Consider the following 26,827-nt stretch of genomic DNA (forward strand, 5'->3'; position numbering starts at 1 on the left):
TGATTTACCTACAGACGAACTAATGGGTAGAATTAAATTGTTTTTTTTTGTGTTGAAAAGCCCGTTTATCGAGGAACGCTATAAGCTACATAACATCACGCTACGACCCATAGGAGCAAAGCACCGATCAAAAATGTGGTTTCGTCGTCGGCTAGTCTTCTTAATATATAAATGCGAAAGGCCATTCTCACGAAATCTTGAAAACCGCTTGACGCTTTCAAAGATGAAATTTGGGAGGGAGGTAGTCTTTAGTTAGTAGGTTTCTGCTAATAATGGATTTTCGATAGGGCCGGATCAAAGAGGTCTAGAGGCTCTCACAAGTTTGTATGAAAGTCTTTTACTTAATATGCTACTTAGCAGGAAGGTGTTATTTAGCAGGAATTATATCAAATTTTGACTCTATTCCCTCTCCCAAAGGCACCATGCTGATTTTCGTGATAGAATATCCCAAAACCTTCTCGTAGTATGAACTTAAATCGTGATAAGTTTCATTTGAATATTATGTTTCAGCGTGTTAAGCGGTCGACAAAAAGACGGACAGACATTCAGACAAAATGTCTGAAAAAAAAATCACGAAGATCTGGCTATTGCAGGTTTTCAATCTGTACAAAGGAAAATGCCGTTTGTTGATACTTTTAATAATATAAGTATACTTAATTAAATTAAATATAATTTTAAATAAATGGAATAAAAAATTACATATATGGAATAAAGTTCCGTACCACAGGTTCAGACGCAGACGCCAAAGCCAAATCAAACCATTATCAAACTCGAAGCGACGCGAAACGTTGCAACCGAAGACAGGAAAAGAAATAGACAACGGATTGGCGTACTGTGGTAAGTCAAAAGCATGGAATGGTCAAAAATTATTCAATTTTTTTATGATTTAACACAAAATATCAGACGCCTCAACTCGTTTTGTTATGTCTACGAATAAGTTGGTTTCTTTCTTGAGGAAATGCGGTGGGTTAAATGACAAATAAACTTTTTGGGTCTGAAAAAACGGCATGACACTGGTGATACCCAATAACGAATCACCTATAAATTAATTACAGTGTCCACGCATACGTTGTTTCAAGTATAATCGATAGAGGGAAAATCCTTCGAAATCCTCAGAAACAGCTTCAATTTTGATGATTTATTTTTGTTAAGTTTGTTTTTTGATATTATTTGATATCAGAAAAATTTTAGAGTGGGGACGGAATGATTTATATTGTTTAAGCAATGTTCATGCAATCAAATTTATATAATATTCATTCAATATTTATATAATAAATAATTAAAAAAAAATATTCTACCGACTTCAAAAACACACATAAAATAATAAGCAAAACAAAACATTTTCATTTATCTACTGATCACTTTGAAGGTGTCAAGGCTAGATAATTAATCGTCCTCTGTTTTCCTATCCTAAGGGTTGGAATTGTTTTTGCAAAAGGACCAACTTCAATATATATTCTTTTTAATAATAAAAGTAATATCAAAATTGGACCACACAATTAAAAGTTATGCTTGGTTTTACATTAAAATTAAAGGGTAAACAATCAATTATCGCTTGTTTTTTACCCCAGTATTTTTTTCAAATGTGCTTGTTGCAACAGATGAAATTATGAAGGCGTTTTTGCCAATGATAATTTATTTTATACTATACCTAGGTAGGTTACGTCCCTACAAAATAACCGCAAAAAGTGGTCCTAATTTAGCTACACCACTGAGCGGTCACATGCACAATTTTATCTTTAATTCCATTTATGTATATATAGTTTTTACACTTCCTGAACAGCCTCAGTTTCGATGCGCTAGTGCCCTATCTTTAGTATAAAATATCATTGGTTTTGTTTTTGCAAATCCTGAGGTCGTCTGACAACTTATTAATGATCAATGTCTGAGAAGCTGACATGGGATGGATACTATATATTTGTCTATTAATTTAATTATCTACGATTCGTCACAGATAAGTATTTATGGTCACAGTTCATTATGTAAGCACACTAACTACACGCACACGCTCTACACTCCGTAAGGCCGAGAATGTAGAGTACAACAGCTGTGATTAAACAGTAAAACTAAAATCTTTCGTAAATTGTCAAGAGCCTTTTCGTAGTCAATGCTCGTTTGAAGGGATAAATTCATATTATGTGGAGTCCACGCCGCATTCACACCATAAGATTACACGACGTAAATTCGCGCCGAGAGTGTAATGAAAAAATATTGTTTAAAAATGTTGTTTATGGTTCATAGAACGTCGGTTTTAATTAAACATAATCTGTGGTTTGTAATTGGCGCCAAACTTTGACGTAAAACGCTGTTGTTAAAAAAATTTACGTTTGTGGTTTGCCATAAATTTTCATTACCGTTTTTGTGAATTGTAATTTGTAATTCGTGTTTAAAGTTGAAAAATTCATTGAATCTAAGTACCTACATAGTTTTATTATATCGTACATATAAGTAAAGACATTTATTTGAAAACTTCACTCAACAATTAACGATTTTTAAACCATGCCTACTGAAGTACTGCCGCTGTTAAAATTCACACGCCTCAGTGAAAATGCTTACCCACCAGTAAAAGGTTCTGAAAAAGCAGCTGGTTTTGATTTAAAAAGGTATTTCTTTGAATGCTAATCTGACCATTAGCATGACCGTTATATTTGGAAATGAGGTTTTCACAGGTTAATTATTACCTATATTGTAATTGATATTATTAAAATTCGTTTTCAGCGCGTATGATTACACTGTGGCTGCACGCGGCAAGGAATTGGTAAAGACAGATTTGCAAATAGAGTTGCCTTCAGGTTGCTATGGCAGAGTTGCTCCTAGATCTGGATTAGCTGTTAAAAATTTCATTGATGTTGGAGGTAAATATTGGTTTTAATATCATATATGCGAAAGTGCTTGTTTGAGTTAATGTTTCTCAGTAACTACACCATCAATCATCAGATGATGAACTACATTCTGTGTGACGGAAGCCTTCAGCAATAGTTATTAGTTAGTGTTCATTGAATTGAAACTCTAATCTTTGTCTGTTCCTTTATGTTTGATTAGTAGATGCCCAGTTTCATTCCTGTAGAAATATGGAACATAGCCAATGACACTCACAAATAATGTGACTTTCTATTGGTAAAAATTATGTATAAAATATGATTTTTAATGAATTTTAAAGAAATTTCAAAAAAATAACTTTTAGTTTAAACTTTGCTTTGCCAAGTGAAATGGAAAAACCTCAAAATTTTTGTGTTCAATTCTGTTTGAGTTAAGTAACTTTGCAATTTAGACACTATATATATACTTTTACCCTCATAGTTTACATTCTCGTACTATTATAGCCTAAGACACTCGCAAATAATGTGACTTTCTATTGGTAAAAGAATGGGTTTAGTAGATCCAGAGATTTTCCCTTATGGCCTCACAACTGTACCTCTATATAATATACTATAATACAGTATAAATAAATATCACCTTTCTTTAATCATCATCATCATTATCAACCCATATTCAGTTCACTGCTGAGCTAAAGCCTCTTCTCAGAATGAGAGGGGTTAGGCCATTAGTACACCAATGCAGATTGGCAGACTTCACACGCACAGAGACTTAAAAAAAATCTCTGGTGTGCAGGTTTCCTCACAATGTTTTTCCTACACCATTTGAGACATGTGATATTTATTTCTTAAAATGCACACAACTGAAAAGTTGGAGGTGCATGCCCAGACCAAGTTGAACCCACACCCTCTGGAATCTGAGGCAGAGGTATACATACTTTTAGACTGTAATATCACTTTAAGTGTGTGGATAGTTTTACTCTATGGAACCTATGGCTGTGTTAGTATGTAGTAATTAACAAAGACCAAAGGTTATGCCAACAAGGTACATATTTTGAATTTTTTCCTTCCTTCAGTAGTGTTCCTCACATGGGTTGTGACCTCCCTTGACTTTCAGTTTTATTGTAACACCATTGAAATGCTATGATTGAAATTAAATGAAAATTTCAATTATAAAATGTCAATATTTAATTTTACGCCAGTCCCTAAAAGTTGAGACATGTCCTCATACATTTCTTAGTGCTAATATGATTTGTCATCCCGTTTAGTATGCCTACTATATGAACTACACTATAGGGTTTTCATAGATATTTTTCCATTGCTGATAATTGAAGATGTGAATGACACACAAAAATAGATAAGACCCATCTTCATCTTCTGCATGATACAGAAGACGAAGATTGGTCAACTCTGATTTTGTGGTATATGCCCTAAATACACTATTTGATAACTTTGACTGTGTACATTTCGTTTTCTCGCTTAAGACTCCCTTTTTGTTGGGTCCCTGCAAAATTGTCATAAATCTACCATAGTTTTTTTTTTAAAGAGTTTTATTTAAATTATATAGGTAAACAAAAATGTGAATTTAACAGTAAAAAAATTATAATTACAGACTGAAGTTATTTCATGAGCCAACCTATAGTGGTAGAAAAGTATAGTTTGTCTACTTTTAGATGACTGTTTAGTTTTGGATGCAGTGGTAAGGTGTACAGACTTTGATTTTTACAATTTGATACAGAGCAGTTGACAGAAGGCAGTTGACTAAAGTTTTACGTCTGTATTGTAAATTGTATATGCACACTTAATTTTTTGCATAAAACAAACCTATATGAGGCTTGTGTGATGCAAAATGGAAGTCATACTCCGCTCCATGAAACAAGTCCCACTAGGCGCTGCGCTAATGTCATTTGGTAATAGCGGTCTTATTGTCATTTGTGTAGGGCAATTTAATTTCCTTTGTGGCGCAGCATCTAAATATTAATGATGTAAATTTGTAAATTTACGTTTTATGTATTTTTTTTCCCAGCTGGTGTGATTGATGAAGATTACCGTGGCAATGTTGGTGTTGTGATATTTAATCATTCTGATCAGCCATTTTCTATTACAAAAGGTGATAGAATTGCGCAGCTCATTTGTGAAAAAATTTATTACCCAGAATTAGTGGAGGTGACTGATCTTACAGTAACAAAGAGAGCCGATGGAGGTTTTGGATCTACAGGAAACCAATAAAAACATGATAAGTTTAGTTTAAGTATTAGTGTATTGAAATAAATGTCTTAAAAATACTTTGTTTTACTTTGCAACCTGTGTAAATAAAGTTCTTCCAACAAATGCCTTATGAAACTTAGGTATTATTTGGGCTTTCTTCAAAGTTATCCAAAACACTTGAAAATGCAATCGTTTCTGGAGGAATTATTTGTTGTGGGGCCACAAGGTTAACATCTTTTTTTTTAAGAAATGGTTTCAACAAACTTATCAATTTATTATCAACTTGTATACCAAAATCAGCCTCTGCTTTTTCCACCCGTTTTTCCAGTATTTCTATATTAGTTTGTAATTTGAACACAACGTCAGACAAAGTTATGATTTTCTTTGATAGCGTTGTAACTTCATGTCTATACCGAATAATATCTTCAGTCACGGCGTTGCTGCAGTCACTGTTTTTGAGTTTAATCATTTGCAAAACACTAGTCAATTCTTCTAGTCTGGTGATCATATTATCAATAACATCTTGCACGGTTTTGAATCCACAAGATAGATCTAACTTAAAATATTCAGCGTAATCTTTGGCTACTTCTTGCAACATGTTTTTCTAAACACCAAAGTCAGGATATAAATATTCCAAAACACTTGCGAGTTTATCGAGTACATCTGTCACTAGCTTTGACAACCCCGTAAAAGATACGGGACAAAATTGTAAAAGTTTCAAAAATATCTCCATAATCATAAACGAAATGGTTTGACCGTCGCGTTATTTTGTGCCTCCTTCATAGTATAAATTAGGAAATGTAAACGTAAATTTTGCAATAATAATAGCCATGACACGATTTACAAGTTGCAAGTGTTTTTATTTTTAAATGGCAACTGCAAAGAGTAAATTATGGGCAACTGGCAACTTCAACATTTGAGTTTCGAGTTCTAGAATAAATAATTACTAACTAAAATCATAGACCGAGAATTCTCTACGGTGGTTAGGCTTAAAATGATTACAGCTCAGAACCGTAAAGCCACTTAAAAGAAAAAAAAAACTATTCTGTGGTCAAGTCAAGTGTCAAACTTTATTTGTCGTCTGTGGTGTCAAACTGTCAACTCCGCGTATTTTGTGGATATTTTGTAACAAATTCGTGATGTTTTTGTTAAATTTCTGCTTGTTTGTTAAAGGAAAAGAGTTTCATGCGAAGTGAGTAAAATATAGAATGGTGTCGTAAACATATGTGTTCTGTACGCTAATTCAGAAATACGAAATTAATGGAGCTAAAGGTCTGGGTCGAGGGAATACAAAGGATTGTTTGTGGGGTGACGGAGACCACGACTTGTCAGGTCAGTAGATTATTTTCCCATCGGTAATTATGAAAGCGCATAGCTTTCTAATCTCACTTTCCTTAAGCCTAAATTATATGTGAGAAATTGTAAGCAAAACAATTCAAATGACATTTTGTTATCTTGTTTTATGTCCTAGAATAGAAGATATAAATTTAGACCTTCAAGAATTCAATGATTTTAAAAATGCTTTATACATTATGATATTAGTAGATATATTTTGTATTGAATAATCTAAATTTTGTTATAATAAAAACCTACTTTTATTGTATTTAGGATGTAGTATTTGCATTGGCTCATGCAACTGGCAAGGTGGGAAGATTCACTCTGATAGAGAGGTGGAGGAATAATGAAAGACTTTTAGCTCCTCAGGAATATCCATTGAAGGTAATATCTCCTTAGTAATAGAGTTTGGGTAGTTATAGTAGAAACTGAATTTTCCCAGCATATTTAAAAACAGTCAAAGAACATTCCCAAAATAATTATACTGCAAATATTGGAATACTTGTAATTAGTTTTTGTTTATTGAGGTAGTAATGTTTTCAATCATGCACATTTATTTAACTTGCTGGGTGATTCCCATACACTACTTTCAGTAACCAAACTCTATAAGAATTCTTACTCTAATACTAACTCTACAAGATTTCGTTCTTTTAAACTAGTATACAATTTTTTTTTTCTGTTTAAAAGTACCACTTTGTTACTTTTTAAGATTACAATCTGGTGAACTATTTTAGATTCTGATGAAATGGGGTGAATACTCAAATGATATTCAATTTATATTAAGAAGATCAGACAATGGAAGCAGCAATAACCAAAAACTTGTACAACCCACAAATAACTCTAGATCACCTGTCGGAAATGGGTATGTCTATAATTCCAACTTGATATCAATATGCAACAATAGATTATAATTTAAACAACTTAATATAAAAAAAATCTATTAATTTGAATTATAATAAGTAATATCTTATATCTGTATAAAAGCAGTGGTGTGCACAAGGTTTTTAACTAGGGTAGACACTATACATATAAGTTGTACAAAATGGAAAACTTCTCTTTCAGAATAGGTTTGTAATGAATCTTCAGGGTATGCAGTGAATTTATGCATCTATGAAGTGCACACCCCTGTATTAAAGATATCCTGCCATGTTACATGTATGACATTACACCCTATCTTAAGATACAGTTTTTTGTAGTACCCCTCATAAATTTAGTTCCCACACATGCTTACATATCCTGTAAATGTAAGCATTTAAACTTTTAAAGACTAAAAAAGATGATGTATTTTAGATACAGTGTTTTGTCATGGTACGGCAGTATGTTGTTTGTTAAAACTGTACATCTATACTACAGCCTTTTTTGATGAGTACTGTTTACTAAAAAATAAATTAAAAATGTGGGTATAAATCTTTCACACCTAAAAATAATTATAATTAACTTGTTCGTAAATTAAAGAAAATAAATTTGATTAATAAGCTTAAACAATTAGGTATGGTTAATGTATTTTATATAACATTTTACAAACAAACCACACATAATTTAAAATAAATAAGTTAAGAAATGACAGGCGATTCCTACCTTCATTTCTAATTTCTTTGTTGGTAAACAGTACTCATCAAGAAAGGCTGTAGTATAATTGTTTTTATCTGACACTTAGCACTTTTAAGTTTTAATATTTACAAATGAATATAAAATGTAATATTTCAATCACTTTGCAATACTGTCATGTGACATTTCATCTTTCGCATTATATAAACTGCCCTTAAAGAGTGTATAAATGTGTTGAGGGGCTAGTTAAAAATAATTTACATAAAACACATAAATTTATGGGTTTTATATAATAACCCATATAGCCTGTCCATTCCTATGATATTGTCTATCCATAAGCACTTAACTAAATCCTAGAAGTATATAACATAGTTGTGTTTTCACCAGGAGCCATAACACATCCAGTCCGAACATATCAGACAAACAAAGTTCACCGAACAGGATTAACACAACACCCACACATAACAATGTAAATAACACATCCCCTGGCAATCCTGTTGGCGTGGTCAAGGGGGTGCAACAAGCCAAATCCCCTGAATCTAATAGCCCTGTGCTTAAAGACGTCCCACCTTATAGGTAAGCCTCAACAAATCAATAATCAATATCATTTGACTTTCAGTTGGCTAGCTGACACTTTTTTTTAAATGGTCTTAAATTTTTCATTATCAAAAAAAGTTTTTTCGAGACATAAATATTTGTTTGACAATATGAGCCAAAACACTGTCGGCCATGAATGTTATTGTTTCATGACGTCACATTAACAAAATCTTTATCAAACGGAGGGTTTGACAAAAATATTAATTAACAATTAGTTAGACGTTTAGTACATCAAGTAACATTGTGAAGTCGAAATGGAAGACAGCGTTTTTGATGTTTGGAAAATTTTGAAAATACATGATTTTTATATTAAGTTTTATAAGAAATCCTTAACTTCTATTAAATAATATCAATATATTACGGACCCTTATTCCATGAATTGTACGAAATTAATATTTTTTATATTAAATTTGTTATGAGTCAACTGTTATGTGTTTTTGATTCAAATTGGACATAATATCAGCTTGACATTGGGGCAGTAGATATATTGAATAGTTTGGATTAAGTTCGGATAAGTGTGTAAGCAATATCCATATTCAGTCTGTGCTTTTTTTATCTGTATTTTTATGAATTTCCAGTTAGAATAGCAGCTATGACAAAAAACTGTATCTAAAAAACTCCCATTATTTGAAAAAAAAAAAACAGTTTTTTATTTCCACTCCCCTATTATTTGCTAGATACAACTATTCATATCTATTATTATATTTATTAGAAGCCAAAAAATAGGCCCCTTTGTTTCAATTGGTTTGATCTGCATACATAGGATTATTGTACCCAACCCTAACACAGTATTTTCCGACCAGTTAGAAGGAAATGGGAATTATGGTCATATTTATAAAAAAAATATAATATTCTGAGTGTTACTATACAGGATGCTCGGAACGACTTATATGAGTCGAACTGCATAACTAATTTTTTTTCAACTAAAATAAAAAATGTTTCATTCAAATAATTCCGACTAACCATGTAACACACGCCTTTATCTATCCTTGCATTTTAAAATACATAATCATAGTATAAGACTGTCAATATCAACGAGATATTGCAACTGGCACTCCGCACTTCACTAGTAAGCTACTTCATGATATTTATCAATGAAAAAGCTTGGCTATGTCATAATATAAGGATTTGATATAAGGGAAACAATATTTAATATCTATTTACAAAAGAAATATTATTTACTCTGAAAATATTAATTTTAGAACACATGTTCCTTAGACATTTTTATTTAATTTTCCTAATACTCCCGAGCACCCTGTATAATACTGTATCTGAAGATACTGTATTATGTCATAGCAGCGTTATTGTCTTAAATAGATAAAGGAATCCCTCATAATATCACAATCCAACACTAATACAAATAATATGCTTATGTAAATATTTTTTAACATTTAACAGAGATCCACCACCTCCGTATAGGTCGCCCCCACCGCCTTCAGCTTTAAGAAAGTCCCCTAATCGCACTACTCGTAGGCCTCCGCACATGTCTCCCGTGGAGCACCCAGAGGAGGAGCGAGGCCCTGAAGCGGTCAGTTACAACAGCCAGTACAGGGAGTTGGTGTCACTAGTCAACTACCAGCGGGAGAAGTTGTCGAGCCAACAAGTTGATCTTATTAAGGTAACGAGTTTTCTTACAGCCCCAATCCACTCCTCGCGAAGTTGATCGAAGTTAATAGAATACGGGGAACTCTACTACTACTCCCGAAGAACAACAATTCGTCGGATTTTTTTTTTATGTATGTTCACAGATTACTGGAAGACGCCTGAATCGATTTGAAAAATATTTTTTTAGTTTGAAAGGGTATGCTTTCCAATTGGTCCCATAGTAATCACGTCAGGATCTGATGATGGGATACTGGAGAAATCTAGGGGAACTTTTGAAAATTTGAAGTTCCCCTCGATTTCGCCAGGATCCAAAAATATAAATATCCCATCATCATTAAGTATTTTAAAGCACTACATTAATTAAACGTATTGTGTCGACCTGATGTTAGAGCCGAAGCACAGACGAGGGAACTCCTCATCTATTTACAGCAGTTACCTTATGTTTGGACTTAATTAATTTGTATTGATGAGAACTTTACACCCAGATGGGTTGTGACTGTCATTAGGGGTCTGGTGATGGGGACGAGGGCCAGTTAAGGAAACTCTCTAATATAATAGTAAATAATAATTAATTAGAAATGTCTGTCTATCTAGTATGATGCAGAAATTGGTTTCTGGGAAAACAAAGGTCGCGAACAAGAGAGACAAGTGGAGTTATTGCAGCAGCAGATCAGCTCTACCGACAACCAACTTCGCATCAGTACTGAACAGGTAATTGGAGGTCAATATTAAATTATATCCCCACTAATATTACGAATATTGTATGTCTGTCTGTTACCGTTCCATGGCTTAACTGATTGAACCAATTTAGTTGATTGTTGGTACAGCATAGGCTACTATTAACGGAAAAATTTATGTTTTTAGGAAAGAGAATGACCATCCCCGGCCCTGGCCTATCCTAACCGCCCGGCAATTTACTTATATCAAAAAAAATCTCAATAGTTCTACTTTAATAATTAAATCATTACTTAATCAAAAAAAAAACACTTTCGGCCGTGGCTAGTTCCCTAATGGCAAAGACGTACTGCCAAGCGGTTTATTGTTCAGGTTCGATGCTCTCCGTATTTTTGTTTCAATGCCAAGTTTCAATTAAGACTTAAGTACGAAGAAGGTTACAGAAAACTTGTAGTCGCGAAAATTAAATCAGAAGTTGTTAAAACAGGCGTCGAAAGTTTGTATGATAAGTTAATTTTTCAAGTTACATATTTTGTAAAAATTGGCTTAATATGTAATACCAAACCAAATAAATAGAAGGGGGTGAGAAATAGGGGTTGAAATTTTTTTTGCACACGGACGAAGTCGCGGGCGTCCGCTATTAATAAAAAATACCATAAGCGACTAAGGAAGAATAATACTAAGGTCATACAAAAGTGCAAGATGCCTAGAATATCCCAACTACTTATGATATCACGAATTGCTACAAAAACTATATGTTAATGATCATTACGCCTTTGCTATGCCCTTTCATACAAACTTGTTTGTATAATCGCCGTGAACCGATGCATCCTTTACCTTTGAAATAACCTTTGACATTAAAATTGAAGACAGTCTGAACACATTTGCCGAACAATTGTTTTACATTTTTGTTCACATAGAACAGTTCTCACGCTCCATAATAATGTGGCTTGATTTTTTTTTCGTTCTATATATTATGATTTCGTGATTTTGCACGACGCATTTTGATTTAAATCTATATTTCTATACTAATATTATAAAGAGGTAAAGTTTGTGGTATTGTAGGGGTTTTTTAAATTTTTTTAAAACCTAATTTTGAATATTATTTTACCACTAGAGTTAGTTATTTGTGAGTGCTATAGGCTATACTACCCATTCCGGATAAAATATAGCCTATAACACTGACAAATAACTGGTGAAAATTACTTAGGTTAAAAAAAGATACAATTTATTTAAGGTGTGATAGTCCAGCATATATAACTTCTGCTTTCGATTCGGAGGGAGGGAGGTCCGGGGCATGCACCTCCAACTTTTCAGTTATGTGCATTTTAAGAAATTATACCTACAAAATATGACGTGTCTGTAACGGTGAAGGAAAAAACATTGTGAGGAAACCTGCATACCTGAGGATATTCTTAATTCTCTATGTGTGTGAAGTCTGCCAATCCCCATTAGGCCAGCGTGGTGGACTATTGGCTTAACCCCTCTTATTCTGTGAGGAGACTTGCTCAACAGTAAGCCGAATATGGGTTGCTAATGATAATTATGATTTATTTGAACAGGTGCAATCTCTCAACTACGTGGAAGAAGAAAGTGAAATAGCTAAACAGAATGAGAAGACCCTCAAGTCTGAGATAGTGTTGGTTCGCTCCAAGCTGGCCAACTGCGAGACTGAGCTGCTGCAGTGCAAGAACAAGATACGGAAGCTCATGGAGGACATTCACAACGAACAGCGCATTGTTAGCAGCCGCCAGCAGGAGAACAGGTGAGATCCATCAGTGATCAGTCAGTCGACTACTGATTTTTTGAAAGCAGAGGATTTTTTAGGTTTTCTTCATTAAGCGCCTCTTCGTGTTATGGTCAATTGGTTGGTCCAACTCTTCCACAGTGGTTCGCTTTAGCCTTTTCGTCTTACCAGGCGTTATTACCAATTTGGCAAGATTGTTTGTGTGCTCTAGCAGTTTGCTTTTGTGTTTTATTGCGTTTTTTGTCATTTCTTACTTGACTGTCGGCATTTCAAGATATTCATGCATGCATGTCTGCTGTTTTAGTGAACCAGGGAGCGTTTAGTATTGTGCGGAATACTAGGTTCTGGTATCTCTGGAGTATTTCTATATTGGAATGACTGGTTGAGCCCCACAACTCTAAGCCGTTCAGATTGGTTTTAGAACGATCTTGTACACGAGTATACAATATAAGTGATATATAATGATTTATTTATTTTGCTATCATCCGCGAAAAGCCGACGAACCCATGCGACAACGTCACCCAGGTCGGACAAAATACTCTCTACGTACGTTTCACCCTGAAACCGGAGCATCCTCAGGAGATGTTGACTCTACAACGTGCAATTGCAAAGTGTCGTTTTCGACCTTTGCTTCGTCTTTTCTATCCAATATTTAAATGTCAACTTTGTACGTCAAGCGGTTTTCTAAATTTCGTGATGAGAAACCTTTCGCAAGATATTATATTTATGTATATAGATAGAATGTGGAAATTGCTTGTTTATATTTCAGACAAGCACTGGAAAGGTCGATGTTGGCGGAGGTGGAGAACCTGCAGACTCAGATACAGCAAGCGAAGCACGCCACAGAGATCAACCACCTCACCGCCGAGAATCTTAAAAGAGAGGTTTGTTATGAGATTTAGTGTTTACCTAAGTTACTTTTAGTGATTTGGATCGATAAGCTTGCTTGCCTAGCCTATAAAATCAATCAATCAATCAATTTATTTATTTGCAGATACATGCATTATATATACAGGTGGTCGGTAGATGTAGATGGTAAATGTATCTTGCCAATTTGGCATGCAAATTATTTATTAAGTATTTAATAATTCAAATGACAATTTCACCATTTAAAATTTACATCTTTACAATAATTTTATAAGTAAACATTTTATAATTATATTACTAAAAATACTTAGTTAGTGTGTACATTTTAAATATGTAATATTCAATTATAATAGGAAAAGATTAAACATGTGACAATAAAAAATAATAATGTATATGTACCTAACCTATATAAAAAAAAATGAAAATATATATGAAAATAACAATAATATCAACTTACATACAGCCGAACGTAGAACCTCCTCCTTTTTGGAAGTCGGTTAAAAATACTCATTTACACTGTAGAATGCCTGTTGAGTTTGGTATTTATATAAATTATTTTTAAAGCAATTTATATTCTTTTCTTTTTATTTTTTTTTGGTAACTTATTATAAATTCTTACTGCCGCAATAAATAATGTATTATGGTAGAAGAGTGTTAGTTGTTTCTAATCATCATCATCATCATCATCATTATCATCATCATCATGAACCGATGAACGTCCACTGCTGGGCATAGGCTTCTTGCAAGGACTTCCAAGCACAACAATCTCAAGCCGCCAGCATCCAGCGTCTTCCTGCAACCCGCTTGATATCCTCGGTCCACCTAGTGGGGGGTCGACCAACACTGCGCTTTCCGGTGCGAGGTCGCCATTCCAGCACCTAGGGACCCCAACGTCCATCGGCTCTTCGAACTATGTGGCCTGCCCATTGCCAGGCCAGGTCAAAGGACTTTGGTTCGTCTGCGGATCTCCTCATTTCTGATTCGATCATACACAGAAACTACATGTTTTTAGCACCAAAGTAAAAAATACAAGATATCAAACAAGATTTTTTGTTATATTTCAGTGAAAAAAAAAACAAAATTAAAATTGAATAGATTCTCTATATCTATTCATTTTTAATTTCGTTTTTTTTTTTGTGACAGACCTGACAGACCTATTGTCATGTCTTATCTTTCGTTGTCCAGGTGGGTGTGCTAGAGAATGCCATAATGGAGAAGAAGCGCCAGGTGGAGCGGCTGGTGCAGGAGATGAAGGAAGCCAACCTGCAGAGTCTGACGGGCAGTGTCGACGAGCTGCGACACCCACTTGATGGTAAACGTAATTATATAATCTTATTATAAGCGGCTAAAGTTTATGTTTGTCTCATTAATTGCTTGCATAACTAAATATCATAGTTACAATATGAATAATCAGAGAGTTAAATGCTCAGATAAATGGGGATGATGATGATGAAAACTACGTAAGGAAACCTTAATTCTCTGCGTGTGTGAAGTCTGCCAATCCGCATTGGGCCAGCGTGGTGGATTATTGGCCTAACCCCTGTCATTCTGAGAGGAGACTCAAGCTCAGCAGTAAGCCAAATATGAGTTGATAACGAACGAATCTATTGAACCGATTTTGAATATTCTTTAACCACTAAAAAGCCACGTTATTTGTTTATTGACCTCGTAACTCTTAAATACACTAGATGTACGAGGTCAATTGACCTCGTACCGCAGCGAACGTGTTAACAGGTGCATAATAACAGGTATATAATCTTATTATAAGCGGCTAAAGTTTATGTTTGTCTTATTAATTGCTTGCATAACTAAATAAATACAATATGAATAATTAGAGAGTTAAATGCTCAGACAAATGGGGATGATGACTAGATTTGAATATATTGATATTTAGGAGACATCCGGGTAAATAAGGTCAATATTAACTAATTAATATGTAAAAAACAAAGATTGTCTGGATGTTTGCAAAACAAATAAGGTTATAAAATTTCATAATCTACTACAAATCTTTTATCGTAATTAGATGAATGAATGAAATATACTTTATTGTACACCAAAAATAATAATAACAGGCAAGAAATTAACTTAAAAACTAATGTACAATTGGCGGCCTTATCGCTAATGAGCGATCTCTTCCAGACAACCAATCGAAAAAGAGAAAATAAATACAAGGAATAATGCATAATGACGGGTGTACACATAAAAAGAAAAGTAGAAGATACATTACACTTAGATAATAATATATTAAATCAAAATCAATATATATATGAACACATTCGAATATACATACATACCTACCAACAATTACATATATACCTACATAAATAAAGATACATACAAATAAATAGATGAAAATTCATTCAAAAACAACTTTTTCATTTCAGGTTTATGCAAAGCAGGGAGTGCACGTAGAATAATAGGTTCGCCAAGGCAACTAGAAAACGCGGCGCCCACCAACAAGAACCCACATGGCGTGTGGGTTTGAATGTTTGTTTGTGTTATTGATCCATCAACTGCCATATATTGATGGGTGTTATACCGCCCGCCCGTGCACTGGCGTTTCTCATATGTAGAATTTTTTTAATTAAAAAAAAAGAAGCTAATTAGGGTGACCAAATTATATTTTTTTTTCGGATTTTTCTTTTTCTATCTTTATAAATTCGAAAACATAAATATAACTTGATCACGCTAGGGAAATTTTCAAAACTATTCGAATTCGTTTTGGATAATTAGGTGGTGTATCTACCATTTGCTTTTTATCCATTAATTACGAGACACCCTGTGTAACATAGGAGCCCGAGAGCACGGGTTAAGCAACGCCATTGTGAAGGTGCAAAAATGTATATTAATGGATTTTTTATTGATTAAATGTATTTATAGTGTTTGAGTGTGAAATATTAACAACAAAAAATATTTACTTGAATAATTATATTTTTTTGGAGAGCATAATATTATTTTTATAGCGCCTTATTATGTTGATGATTTATCCCCTTTAAATCCCTTCAATATAATTTGAGTTTAAAATACAAAAAGGTAATTCTATGTAAAGGAATTTTCATTATATAATTGAAAAAAAAATCATAGAAAATCGTGATCTTTGAAATTCAAATAAACAGTTCAAGAATATCAGTAATCGGTATATATATACTCAGATGCACAATTATCCGCCCACTTTAATATACTTGCGTCATATTAAAGTGGGCGGATAATCGTGCCTTAAATTCCAGCGGAATACATTATAAAAAAATCAAAACATGATAATGTATTGTACTGCCATAGATTTGTGTGAATGCTTATTTAGAGTGTGTTATTTAATTTTATAATCTGTCTTATTCATAAAAGTTAGTAAGAAATATGATAGCAAATTATTCCGCCTTTCAAATATAGGCCTACTAAGCTTATCGTGACCACGACATATTTCAAGACGTATTAAAATATATATAAATAAATTCAAATATTTTTAAAATGTGTCATAATTATATTTATTTATTGACTCAAATCGTCAACTGAAAATGCTAATTTTAATATTTTAGTTTTTAGATTTTAATTTTTACAGTAAAACTGAACATAAATTAATTACATGTCATAGACTAAAGCTAACAAAAACAATTCTTTTGAATTTTAATTTATAAAAGAATGTTTTTATATCTATTACAGAAAAATATGCACACGCAGATTTAGGTATACACTAATTTATTTATATATAACTTTTATAAAATATAAAACAGTATTGATTTATATAAAAAATTAGCCTTTCCGTTGGGTGCTTCTACTTGCCCAAGAAAACAAACTTTTATTAATAAGACAGAATATAATAATATTGTATTATTAAGTTATTATGTAGTATTTAATTTATTTAGAATTTGTGTTCAAATTAGTGTCATATTTAATCGATTGTCACAATTTATTTTATATTTTGTGTTTTTTTTTTAAAAATTGTATTATCGTATCTTGCCGTGGTATATTAGAATAACTATTAAAAAAATATGTGAGAAATTATGAAGTGAGCACCAAAATACATAAATAAATTGTATATTTATGTAGCAATATCAAGTTTACAAAATAATCACAATATTTTTATAATAGAGGGAGAAAATTAGGTATTTTAATCTTTAAATTTAGAAATCGTTATGAGACTTTAAAACCCTAAAAGAAAACAAAATGTAAACGTTCGATAGCTTAGCGCATTTTGAAGATCATGTACTTATTAATAGGCCATTGTATATAAACGTTGAAGCATTTAAATATGTATTTACAATTTGAAATAGATTATTTTGGATTTTGGGATAACTAGAGGTTTCCTATTATTTTTAATTGCCAATGTTGGCACATATTTTTCGTTGGATGAAGGGGTAAAAAATAAAAATATTTTATAATCGAACAAATGTATTGTACCTAATCACAAAATTATTAATGTGCCATGAGTACGAAGTTTATGAAAAGTTACACCCGTATTACAAATATCACTTTTTCCTCTAAAGGTATTATTTTTTCTACCTACTAATGATATAGTCGACTTCACAGAAAATGCACTCTAAAGTCCGGCCGCTCAGAGATTTCTGATACCTGTCAATGACAATGTCAATGAGAGAGATAATGTCAATGTGATAATTGAATATCTTTTATTAATGAAAGCCATAAAGAAGAATTGAATTGAATTGAACCTTTATAATTAACGAGTAATAACACTAAAGATTGAATAATTATGCCAACTTACAATAAACAAATAATTAATTACTCATTATAAAAAGGCGACATTGACAGGTGTCAGAAACGCAATTTCTGAGCGACCGGTTTTTAGGAATATAATTTCCACATGCAATATGTTGCCCTATCCAGTATAATATGTCCTCTTCCAAGCCAACAATAAATTATATATTTTATAACACACAGTAAACCTGGTAATTTAATATAAAAAATAAAAATAAATGTTTTTTTTTAAATAAATATTTATTTAATAATTTACTGTCCATGTTTTTTTTTAAAATAAGGTTTATTTTTTGGCTGTAAGACTAATATGTACCTATATTGGAGTAATATTTGAAATACGGGTTTAGGTATACCATAACATTTATATTATTAATAGTTTTCGAATTTTAAATTGTACCAGTCTTACTTGAAATTTGCAATATAGAAATAATGTGTTGATATTAATAATAATCTAGTCGGAAATATAGCCATTGCAATATTTTATAGACAATTTTCATATAGAAGCACAGAATAAAGAATGATACAGAATGAGTCTATACAACCAGCGCGGTGAGATCGGTGAAACCCAACCCAAAAAACAAACATTTTTCATAATTTGTATTTCAAGATTTAACTCTAACAACGATAATTACGTAAATTGATATCATATTACACTAATAGTAATAATCAATAATTGATTAATAATTATCTATAAAAAATACTCCATCTTATTTTTTTTTAGTTTTTGTGAACAGTTTTTAAAATATTTAAAAACATAACACGCCATTTTGCTTGAATAATATTAAAAATTACTGATGCGACGGTTCGTGTTGTAGTGACTCGTTGTGTGGAATGGCTGCATCCGTGTTCCGTACGCTCTATCTGCCTAATATTCTTTAATCTGTGTGTAGAAGTATGTACGGCCTAACAATTTCACACTGAATGTATTCAAGCATAATACAAGTTTGTAAGTCCTAAGTATTTGTAGATAGTTATTATTTCACTGTGTACTCTGCATGGTTACTAATAGACAATTTGTGTATACAAAATATATTGAATTTAGAACAAATATTTTCTTTTTTTTTTTCACTTGTACCTATAGGTACATGTTGTATAGCCAATCACATGCCGCTAGAGCCGAAGAGGGGATTTTTGCAGTTACTCAAGCACGGCAGATAAACATAAAGGACTATATCTTGCACGTTGTTCAGTACCTCCACCAAGTATGAGCACTTAATATTGGTGGGTACGTTTAGGGCAACCAAAACAAACTAACTTCAGAAATACTCAACCAGCACGTCAGATTAAGATAAGGTAGGTGAGTTGATAGCTAATAATTGCGCATTTCGAAAATCTGGCGATTTGAGCGTAACGTAATGGAATGGGAGGGTTTCAAAGTTACAAAATAAAACCCTTGTATTTCAGTTCTTGAGTTATGAGCCTGATACATGGATTGGCAGACTTCATATACGTAGAGAAAGCTTTCCTCATGATGTTTTTCCTTCACCGATTCAGACATTTAATGCGCATGTGATATTTAATTTCTTAAATGCGCATAATTGAAAAGTTGCACATACCCCGGACCGGATTCGAACCTACGCCCTCCGAATCGAATCGGCACAATAAGTTTGTGCTTTGTGGCACTATAACATGCTCTAGTATTCAAGGGAAACAAAGTTAAATGTTTTTAATCTATACTCTATACTAATACATAAAGCTGAAGTTTGTTTGTTTGTTTAAACGCGCTAATCTCAGAAACTACCGGTCCGATTTGAAAAATTCTTTCAGTGTTCGATAGCCCATTTATCGAGGAAGGCTATTGGCTATATATTATCCCCATACTCCAACGGGAACGGGAACCACGTCAGCTAGTACTGTATATTCGTAAGATGTGGCGGCTCTGTATATTTTGTGTCACAAAACCAAATTATCTTTTCTTGACAAACAAGCCAATTTAGCTATAAGATTTTACCAAAATGGCTTATTAATATATCTTCTTCAGCTAACAAAAATAGTATATCAGGATTAATCAGAAAATACTTCAAGTGCAAAATATTCAGGGTTATAAAAGAATTTTAGTAAATAAAATGTAAATCTTCAAAATTATTTATTTTCTAATAAATAATTAACTAATCGACATACACATACATAAAAATATATTATTATTATAATATAAACTTTCAATGATCAAGTCGATTAATACGTCCATATTAGCGGCCAAGATTTCTCTTCTAAATTGATTTTCGTTTATTTTGTCATTCTTCTACAATGTACATACACACAACCATTTTAAAAAATTGTGTCACAAATGGATCCAGTATTGCTTGTGTAATTTTTGACGTCAATGGTGTGTCAAAATTAATACCAATTATATAATACTTACAGCAATAATATGATAGAGTGCCGGCATAGTCAATATTCTGGTCATAATATGATAGGGTGCCAGCATAGTCAGTATTATGGTCATAATATGATAGGGTGCCGGCATAGTCAATATTATGGTCTTATTATTATCAAGGTTAAAAAATGAGTGTTTCACGATTTTCAGCAAAACGGTAAGATTAATTATAAATATACCAAAGATAAGATTGTAGACCATAAAATTATCTACAAAATCTTCTTTGGTATATTTATGATTAAGGTTCACGTTTAATAACAAAATTTCCTTACAAGGGAAATATGGGGAACAAATTTTATTTTTATCTTACTGATTTTCAGCTTGGTGGGACTTTATGTAGCTTTACTCTTATTTTTTGGTTTAATTTGACCGGTCTAAAAGGCATGTGTTACATGGCTAGTCGAAATTATTTGAATTATTATTTTGCATGAAAACATCAAAGTTTTTATTTTTTTAGTTAAAAACCTTGAAGTTATGGGAAATATTCCCCAGTATAATGCCCTTCAGCAAAAATTTTCAAAATATCTTCAATGTACTGTACCTGCTACAGTTTTATTATACGTATAGATTGAGAGTATTTAGGTTATTTTTGCCTGTGTACTGACACCTGTTAAGAACTTTAGACAGTAATCTGTTATGGGGTAAACGGAAAAAGGAGAATTATCTCTTTAATTTAGCTAAAAATGCTTGTAAATGACAAATTACAGATCAAAATCCGACTAGAGCGGCGCTACTTCTAAATGAGGTATGATATGAACTTCGCAATAGGGTAGTTGACTCATATCAAATTTAATATAAACAATATTAATTACGTGCAGTACATGACATAAGGGTCCGAAATATATCGATATCAATTAATAAAAGTTAAGGATTTCATAGAAAACTTATTTAAAAATCATGTATTTATTAAAATTTTCCAAACGTCAAAAACGCTGCCGCCCATTTTGTGACGTCAATGTTACTTGATAAACGTCAAACTAATTGTTAACTAATATTTTTGTCAAACGGTCTTTAAGGTAAAGGATTTGTTAACGTGACGTCATGAAACAGTTGACAGCGTTTTGGTTCGTATTGTCAAAAAAAAATTTAAAAATTAAAATTTTTATCAGTTTCAAAAAAATTCGATATATTTTTTTAATCTAATAGAATGTTAATGAACAATTTAAGACCATTTAAAAAAAGTGTCAACTAGCCTATTGTAGTATGAGTATGCTGAGATCAAATATTTACTTATAGAGGGTAGAACTGATGCAAAATTTGCTGTCCTATTACAGTTTTGCTTTTTGTTCATGAAGAGATAATTCTCCGTGCCTCCCTTTTTGTTACATGACATCTGCAACTACCCACATTCTAGAATTTATGGAATTTCCACATTGACGTCACAAATTGCACACACAAGCAATAGTGTAGTAGCTTCATGTCGTTGAGAAAAAGTCTTGATTCCCCGTAACATTAAAATCGTACCAAACCATTGTTAAACGGTATTTTGTAACATAAATAAACTTCATAATTTCATAAATCGATACGATTTCAACATCAAGAGAACTTTCACTTCGAATAAGATGTACCACATCGGTGTGATCAAATAAATTTATTATTTTTTCAAAAGTGTTAATAAATCAGTCATATCACTTCCGATACATTCAAACACTATGCCTTCTCCTCCTTTTCCCGATTATACCGTTCTAATTCTTTGAGAAATTGACCTTTAGGTTTCATGACGTTGGGTCGGTCACCACGACACTTGGGGCAGAACCATTTCCCCTTGGGTTTAGTGGTGAGTGAGACACAGGAGAAGTGGAACCACTCTATGGGGCACAGGTCGTTATCACAGAGGATCATCTCGCCGAATGAGATCTGGTCGCAGAGGCAGTAGCGAGGCTCGTCAGGGTCGATGGCGTCGGCTTCCTCGGGCGGCGTCTCCGAACGTTGAGCCGTTTGACGCTTGCGCTTTTTCTTCTTACCTGTAATACCTATAAATAAATGATGGTCATTTTGTTGATTTCCTTTACTTTTATGAATGTGGGGTGTTATAAACACTCAAATCAATTGTGCCTTTGAAAAGAAGCCATAAATATCATAGCTCCTGTTTCCTGACTGTGACATTTTTGCAGATAATTGGGCCAAATTGTGCAGGGATATCTTGCAATTTTGCGAGAGGATGTAATTTAAATATATTTTTTTTATTTGATAATTATTGTAATTGTTATTTTAGTTAAGATAGTCAATAAGCTTTCTGTACATCAGTTTTTATGTTTCATTTTTCTTATTTTTGTCTATTTTTACTGTGGTGTTTTGTTCTTTTTAATTTTTATGTACATTTCTTTTAATTAGTGTAACTGGATTTATCCGTGCTAATTAATAATTAATAATAAATAAATAAATAAAATAGCTGGGCACCGTTAATGAAATAGTTAACTTCGTTAATCGTTCATCCGCTACAAAAAAAGTTAGCTTCATTAAATTACAGCATTACTTTTCGGAAGAATTAATGCAAGTTAACGTTAATCGTTAATCCGTTAATATGACTGTGTAAAACTACAGTTTTATATCATTGTGTGAGATCACCATTGGAAAAAAGAGTATGAGCACTGGGAAGTGCCATAATTTTTTTGTTTATTTCTTTGGAAAAATTAATAAATAACCTTTCAGAAAAAAGTCATTGTGTTTATGTATAGTGTTTAATATTTAAAATAGAAGTAAATCAAATCTAATTAACCAAGGTTGGCTACTGGGTGGGTACTTTATCTTGTTTTTTTGTTTCACTCCCTGCCACGCACCGCCCGGCGGTAAATAGTAGGCGTTGGATAAACGGACTTCTGCATATTAACGGAAGTTAACGTATCCATTAATATTTTTAAAAGTTAATCCTTTAATCAAAATGTTAACTTCGTTAATTAACGATTAACGAGTTGATGCCCAGCTATGCTAGTGGTAAAGGACAGGTAGTTAAAAAGCAGTACGATACCTTTTTTGTGTTGCGTGTTGTGTGCGTGTCGCTCGCTGTCGCGTTCGCGTTCTGAGTCGGCGCCGTCTGTAGCTGCGCCGGTCGTCGTCCGCGAGCGGCGCGCGCGCTTCGACCACCGCTCACCTGGCAGAACGAGTGGCATTTGTAAAACATGTGAGAAATAGTTACGTTATCTACCCATATACAGTCACTGCTGAGCTCGAGTCTCCTCTCAGAATGAGAGGGGTTAGGCCAATAGTCTACCATGCTGGCCCAATGCAGATTGGCAGGCTTCACACATGCAGAGAATTAAGAAATTCTCTGGTATGCAGATTTCCTCACGATGTTTTCCTTCACCGTTTGGGACACGTAATATTTAATTTCTTAAAATGGACACAACTGAAAAGTTGGAGGTGCATGCCACATACCGGATTCGAACCCACACCCTCTGGAATCGGAGGCAGAGGTCATATCCACTGCAAAATCACGACTCTTGTGAGAAACAGTAAATGAGACAAAATATAATCATTCCATGGGCCCAGTCTCTTGTGTGGCTGATAGAAAATCTAAAAGCAGTGCCTCATGACCATGTAGGATTACAGAATGATTTTATAACATTTAACAATTTACAAGTGAATAAGATGTATTATATATAAGTAAAAGGAAAATTCCAGAATCCAGGTTGTCAGAGAAATCACTCTAGCAATAACACTTTACATTATATATTTATAAGCTACTCTTTTATACTACTAGGAAACAGCAGTCAAACAGATTCACTTGCAATGTTCCTGTTCTTTGGAGATAAGGGGATCAAATATCCAAAGACACTCACAGATAACGTGGCTTTCTAATGGTGAAAGAATTTTCTTAATTTGTCGATTAGATTACACAGATTGCCTCCTTTTCTTTGGTGCAGACTATATCAAATGTGCTAGAGCTTATTAATTTACTTACCTCCAGATTTATCCTTATCTGTTTTCTCTTTTTCCTTCTCATTAGTCCTCTCAGGTGGCGGTGGTGGCGGCACATGCTGGGGCTGCACCGGCTGCACGCTGGGCTCCTTCTCCACGGCGCGGGGCTCTGGCGGCTGTGGCGGAGAGGCCTCCTTTGTTGTGCCATTTGTGTTCACGTCTAAGCAGGAAACTGGAAAAAATATTTGGTAGTATCTAGTAGAGTAAAGATAAAGTGTACTGTGTGTACTCTTTAAAATATAAAAATAAAAAGAATGTTAGCCAAATTTTGAAAATATGACCAATTGCTTTCCCTCAATTTCCCACATTTTTAAATGTTGTTTCCATCATTGTAGATTATTTGTTTTTTTAAATAATGAATTAATTTCTGAGCAGGTACCAGTAAACAAATATTTTCATATAGATTCTTGTATACATAAATGAAATTAAAATCAACAGTATTGTACTGAAAAACTTTACCCATGTCCAAAAATAGCTTTTTTATCATTCATAGGCTTGCTTGACTACAGGCATATTAAGTAAAGAGCAATACATCAAAGTTAAATAGATAGATATACTATATTACAATAGATTTACAAAATCCTTTAGTCTAAATTGATTCAACCTAATATTTGAATGAGAGAGATTTGTTGAACAACAAAATCTTATACAACTCGTCAAACACCTTGCTTGCACAACACAAGACAAATGACTGTGCACTGTACAAAAACAGTTTTCAATAAGTATAATAGGGTATGATGGCATATCATACAAAATGTAAATAAACTTACCGAGTTTCTTGTGATCCCCATCCAACGACCTCTGTTTATTGTCGATAAGATCTTGCAGGAGCTGGACCACTTGAAGTTTCTCGTCACCTATTTCTTGTGCAGCCACCAGAGCACTCTGCAGACGTATTGCCGCCCTGCCACGACGGCGCTCTTCTGTGTTAGGTCCTATGCAAACAGCCAAGTGCGTCTCTGCATCTCGGAGGCATTCTACAACAAAAACATAAATGAAGTGACACATCAAACTGTTTTGTATTGTTAAAATCGTGTCATACAACAATTTTCAAGACTGATTTATAGAGAAAGACGAGAAGAAACAACTTTTTTTTTTTAAATAACACATGAACAACAACTGCGTAGATTTTCATAATAATGACTGAAAATATTCTATAATATGGGAAAATTATTAAATCGATGTAAAATAGAGTCTTTTTTGCCAGTAAAGTCATTCGAAAGTCACGTTTACAAATAAAAATATGCTGGGATTGCCTGGATGAGCGAATGTCAACACATCATAAATCAACGTATTTTTATGCTTTAGGTATAATAATAAGTATTTGGGATGGTACATTATTGTAAAATAAGCTTCTTAAATGTTAAATATTGTGGATATTACCTCTATAAGTCACGTCTAATTCTCGCATACGCGATAAATGTCTTTGCAGGTCATTGGGCAGATTTTCCACACAATCTAAATAATTTTCGACGTAAGTGGCCGAAAGCAAAGCTTCCGTCGAAGTTTGATTCAACATAGTTATAGATTTTACACAGTTTTCATTGTCTTTTTATTGAGAAATGCTATTTATTTAACTTTCAAAGCGAATAACAAGTTATTACAATCACAAGCCGTCAAACGTTCGTAAACTATCATAGACTATAGAGTATTTAAAGAAACCATAGAGCATAGACAATGAAAGCGGAAACGCGGTCGGATGCACGTACTATGTTTTATTTTTAGCAACGCGCCTTTATTTGAATCACTTCGAATGATTATGCCGTAAATCGAATTCATGAATTCATAATATTATGTATTTTTCTTTAAAAAAATTTGTTTCAAGATGTACGAGATATGCTTGGAGTTTCTCTGCGTGATCGAATCAGGGACTGAGGAGATCCGCAGACGAATCAAAGTCACATAGGTCATGGAGTCGCGAAGCTGAAGTGGCAATGTGCAGGCCACATAGTTCAAAGAGCCGATGGACGTGGATGACGGTCCCAAGGTGCTGAAATGGCGACCCCGCACCGGAAAGCGCAGTGTTGGTCGACCCCCCGCTAGGTGGACCGAGGATATCAAGTGGGTTGCAGGGAGCCGCTGGATGCTGGCGGCTCGAGATCGTTGTGCTAGGAGGTCCATGCAAGAGTCCATGCATGGTAAGGTAAGGTAAGGCGTAATAAAATGCTATAAAAACTATTGAGCAAAACAGCATCGTAATAATTTGCTATGAAAAAAATTTAAAACGTATAATTTTCATTAAAATAATAGAACGGACTTCAGAGTCGTATTTCAGTTATTTTGATTTTAACAGAAAATTACTAAACCGATTTTCATGAAAATTATTATCTCCATATACTTTTAAACGGGCATACCTACCTGGGTTCCCTGCGCCGACGTTGTATTGGCCGGTGGTCATTCCCCTTTAAACAGAGTGTTAATTTA

At 33.4% G+C, this 26,827-nt stretch overlaps 3 protein-coding genes across 8 annotated transcripts; 2 read left to right on the forward strand and 1 right to left on the reverse strand.

Moving 5' to 3' along the window:
• Nucleotides 1-2,285: 2,285 nt before the first annotated feature.
• Nucleotides 2,286-5,101, forward strand: LOC112051163 (deoxyuridine 5'-triphosphate nucleotidohydrolase). The gene is made up of 3 exons (XM_024089673.2): nucleotides 2,286-2,603; nucleotides 2,719-2,855; nucleotides 4,843-5,101. The coding sequence occupies exons 1-3, from the start codon at nucleotides 2,500-2,502 to the stop codon at nucleotides 5,043-5,045; spliced, it is 444 nt and encodes a 147-aa protein (XP_023945441.2). The 5' UTR covers nucleotides 2,286-2,499; the 3' UTR covers nucleotides 5,046-5,101.
• Nucleotides 5,102-6,097: 996 nt separating this feature from the next.
• On the forward strand, nucleotides 6,098-19,156 carry LOC112051164 (ras association domain-containing protein 8). 5 transcript variants are annotated; one of them, XM_024089674.2, is made up of 10 exons: nucleotides 6,098-6,356; nucleotides 6,633-6,743; nucleotides 7,094-7,221; nucleotides 8,295-8,483; nucleotides 9,903-10,122; nucleotides 10,704-10,820; nucleotides 12,347-12,549; nucleotides 13,301-13,415; nucleotides 14,584-14,710; nucleotides 15,783-19,156. In XM_024089674.2, the coding sequence occupies exons 1-10, from the start codon at nucleotides 6,285-6,287 to the stop codon at nucleotides 15,881-15,883; spliced, it is 1,383 nt and encodes a 460-aa protein (XP_023945442.1). In that variant the 5' UTR covers nucleotides 6,098-6,284; the 3' UTR covers nucleotides 15,884-19,156. The 5 variants fall into 5 exon arrangements, with proteins under 5 accessions (XP_023945442.1, XP_052744264.1, XP_023945443.1 ...); XM_052888304.1 differs by having other exon boundaries at nucleotides 9,924-10,122; XM_024089675.2 differs by having other exon boundaries at nucleotides 9,978-10,122.
• Nucleotides 19,157-20,177: 1,021 nt separating this feature from the next.
• Nucleotides 20,178-26,034, reverse strand: LOC112051165 (inhibitor of growth protein 1). Of its 2 annotated transcripts, none has more exons than XM_024089680.2 (5): nucleotides 25,787-26,034; nucleotides 25,174-25,380; nucleotides 24,387-24,575; nucleotides 23,454-23,576; nucleotides 20,178-22,449 (listed from the first exon to the last, which is right to left on the reverse strand). In XM_024089680.2, exons 1-5 carry the CDS (start codon nucleotides 25,920-25,922, stop codon nucleotides 22,136-22,138), a joined length of 969 nt encoding a protein of 322 aa, XP_023945448.1. In that variant the 5' UTR covers nucleotides 25,923-26,034; the 3' UTR covers nucleotides 20,178-22,135. The 2 variants fall into 2 exon arrangements, with proteins under 2 accessions (XP_023945448.1, XP_023945447.1); XM_024089679.2 differs by having other exon boundaries at nucleotides 20,178-22,458.
• Nucleotides 26,035-26,827: the final 793 nt, after the last annotated feature.

The sequence above is a fragment of the Bicyclus anynana genome, chromosome 22 (genome assembly GCF_947172395.1).
Source record: "Bicyclus anynana chromosome 22, ilBicAnyn1.1, whole genome shotgun sequence".
In the NCBI taxonomy this organism is placed as follows: domain Eukaryota; kingdom Metazoa; phylum Arthropoda; class Insecta; order Lepidoptera; family Nymphalidae; genus Bicyclus; species Bicyclus anynana.